The 2,500-nt window shown below is 42.3% G+C and overlaps 2 protein-coding genes across 2 annotated transcripts in view; one reads left to right on the top strand and one right to left on the bottom strand.

Annotated features, from left to right (window-relative positions):
- LOC126576712 (uncharacterized) overlaps positions 1 to 1,157 on the top strand; it is a 15,651-nt gene extending 14,494 nt beyond the window's left edge. The window contains exon 12 of the mRNA XM_050238018.1: positions 1 to 1,157. This exon is cut by the window's left edge and continues 4,117 nt beyond it. The gene's annotated coding sequence lies outside the window, so the exon portion shown is untranslated.
- Positions 1,158 to 1,602: 445 nt separating this feature from the next.
- LOC126576927 (tax1-binding protein 3 homolog) overlaps positions 1,603 to 2,500 on the bottom strand; it is a 1,574-nt gene continuing 676 nt past the window's right edge. Inside the window, exon 3 of the mRNA XM_050238244.1 lies at positions 1,603 to 2,500. This exon is cut by the window's right edge and continues 31 nt beyond it. Within this exon, the coding sequence (XP_050094201.1) occupies positions 2,343 to 2,500 (158 nt within the window). The 3' untranslated portion in view covers positions 1,603 to 2,342.

The following is a 2,500-nucleotide window of genomic DNA, read 5'->3' as shown; positions in this document are numbered from 1 at the left end:
ACATGAATAAGAAGATAACTTTGAAGCAGTGTACAGATCGCTGGAAAAGATGATAAATGCAAATAGAAGACATTCGTTTCGGGGTTCGAATTACAAACAGGCCAAATCGATGCCCTAACGAAAGCGAATATATTAGAAACAACGAACTAGGTTGCACGAGCGAAATATGAAACGGATATGCAACGCGCAATAAGAGCAAAGAAGTGAAGTGTAGCTCGTTGTTAACGAATAGTGTGTGACAATACCTGAGCGGGAAAGAACCAAGAATGCTTCTAGCTAATTAAATGAATCAATGAAATAGAGAATCAGACGTCAACCGGTACACACATGCCAGCAAACGAACATTCCAGTGAAACCAAATCGTTAAAACAAACCACTGTAAATGATGGCTGTAGCAATCAAAGCAAATCAAATGTTTTTACCGCAGAAAGACAAAACGCTAAGAAAAAACTGACAAAATCAAGACAAAACAGAAGAGTGGTTTTATAAACGTAGAACACAGCCGATAGAGAATACATACCAACCCACCATAAGACAACATCGGAATCCTGTAAATGAAGCATTTGATCTGGAACACAGACCTACCAACGAGTGTATGTTGGCATAGGAATACGCACTAGGACTGCTCAGTACGCGATTGTGAATGGGTGTAACAAAACGAGAGAGAGAAAAACCGTTGATAGGAACACCATAAAAGAGCATTGATGTCGGATGGAACGGTCCACCCAGAGAGTTGACGATTAAGGGCTCAAACACCAATAGAAAATCACCAAATATCCCCGTGAAAGCGCAACAAACCGCGTTTTGGTAATCGTAAGAACGCGCGAGAAGGGATGGAAATCAAAACAACATCTGTGATAACACAAGAACTTAAATCCATAACAGAGAGAAAGCTGTTCAAACACTGATGAAAGATAGTAACATAAACTGCGGGAGAAGACAACAGTTGGTGGAGACGCAAAGAGTGAGAGGGCGAGGGATGGGGATAGAGAAATGGAGGCACTAAAAATGTCCCCAACACGTGTTATTTATGTTTTATGTATTTTTAGTTACTTTTCGTTTTTCGGTTTTGAAAACTTGTAACAGAGCAGCAAATAAACGAACCAATTTGGAACCGTATCACGGCCAACATTCAAGCCGACCCGATACGCGGTCAAGATGTTGAAGAAATAAGTTTTATTTAAAAAACAAAAGTTATAATACCACAAAATCCAAATAGGAAGCTCTGGTTTGTGGTGCAACAAACAACGCGAACAAATAGAAAATACATCAGGCTGATTGCCATTTATGGACAAAGAAGCTGATCGTGAATCCAAGCTTCAAACGGCCAATCAAATTCGCAACGGGTGCGGTCACCTCGAAAGCTGGGTTCCAGCATTTCCCACGTATTTTTAACAGAAAATCGGAACACCTTGAAAGGACTTGGGTATTAGCCCACGGTTTCCGCGTTCCTCATCAACTCCATTGTTTCAAAGGCGCCGGCAGTTGCTCAACGTGTGCTCATGGCTCACGTAAACTAGGCTCTCTCCTGCCTTTTGGTGTGTTGCCTGTTACGCAAGAAGACGAACAACGGCGAATAACCGATATGAGATAAGACAAGAGAACAAAGAAGAACCACTATTATTGTATCCTGAAGGCTATTCCATGAATTAAATTCGATTAATAAACCGATGAGATATCAGACATCAATCAAAAGTTGTGGAGCTTCACTTAAATTGCTCTGTTCTTTCACTTGCATGTTTGTAAAAGGCAAAAATGAAACTGCACATTTCTTTTACCATTTACATAAATCAAATCTTACTTTGGCATACATGTTTAATAGCTAAATACAAAGATGATAACCACCCAAACGTCGGACAACGCAAATCAACGGACAAGATTCATGTTGCTGTCGCTCCGTTCTTGAGTCTGGCTGCTGCTTTTGCCTCGTCTTGTCATGATCTTACGCATGGTTCGGATGAGTTTTTTGTTTTCTTATACCATTGTTGACCGCTTCCGTGCGGTTCGCGGAAAAAGGTGCTCTAAAATCTCACAGAAAAAAAACTTTCCAAAAGTCAAGCCAACATACAACACATCCACTATCAGTGAGCCGGCCCTACTCGGCCAGGGAGAGTAGGAATACGGTGGCCACTTGGCTAACTAGGCTAACGATGACGCTTTTTCCTATCCTAAGAACAATGTGCTTACAAATAATCAATAGAAAAAATGCAATAAAAAGATAACCCCATCCTCCTTCCCATCCTGCCATACCAAGGGCCTGGAAGGTGTGTTATCGTGCCGGAGGAGGTGTTCCGGTTTGGGAATGTTTCCGTTTTCAGCCCTTACTTGTTGCGCCGGGCGGATTAGGTCGATGTGACACCTTTCCGTGCGACCAGTAGATTTAGGATCGGGTTTTTCCGAATGTAGCTTACGGCTTTCTTGTGCGTAACCATCGTGAAATCGTAACCGTTGCACTGCAGTATCTTATCGTGCATCCGCAAGCCCGCCGTCGACGCGGGGC

The sequence above is a fragment of the Anopheles aquasalis genome, chromosome 3, assembly GCF_943734665.1.
Source record: "Anopheles aquasalis chromosome 3, idAnoAquaMG_Q_19, whole genome shotgun sequence".
NCBI lineage: Eukaryota > Metazoa > Arthropoda > Insecta > Diptera > Culicidae > Anopheles > Anopheles aquasalis.
The sequence above is the reverse complement of the archived record's forward strand: the minus strand, read 5'-3'. Positions and strand labels throughout refer to the sequence as shown.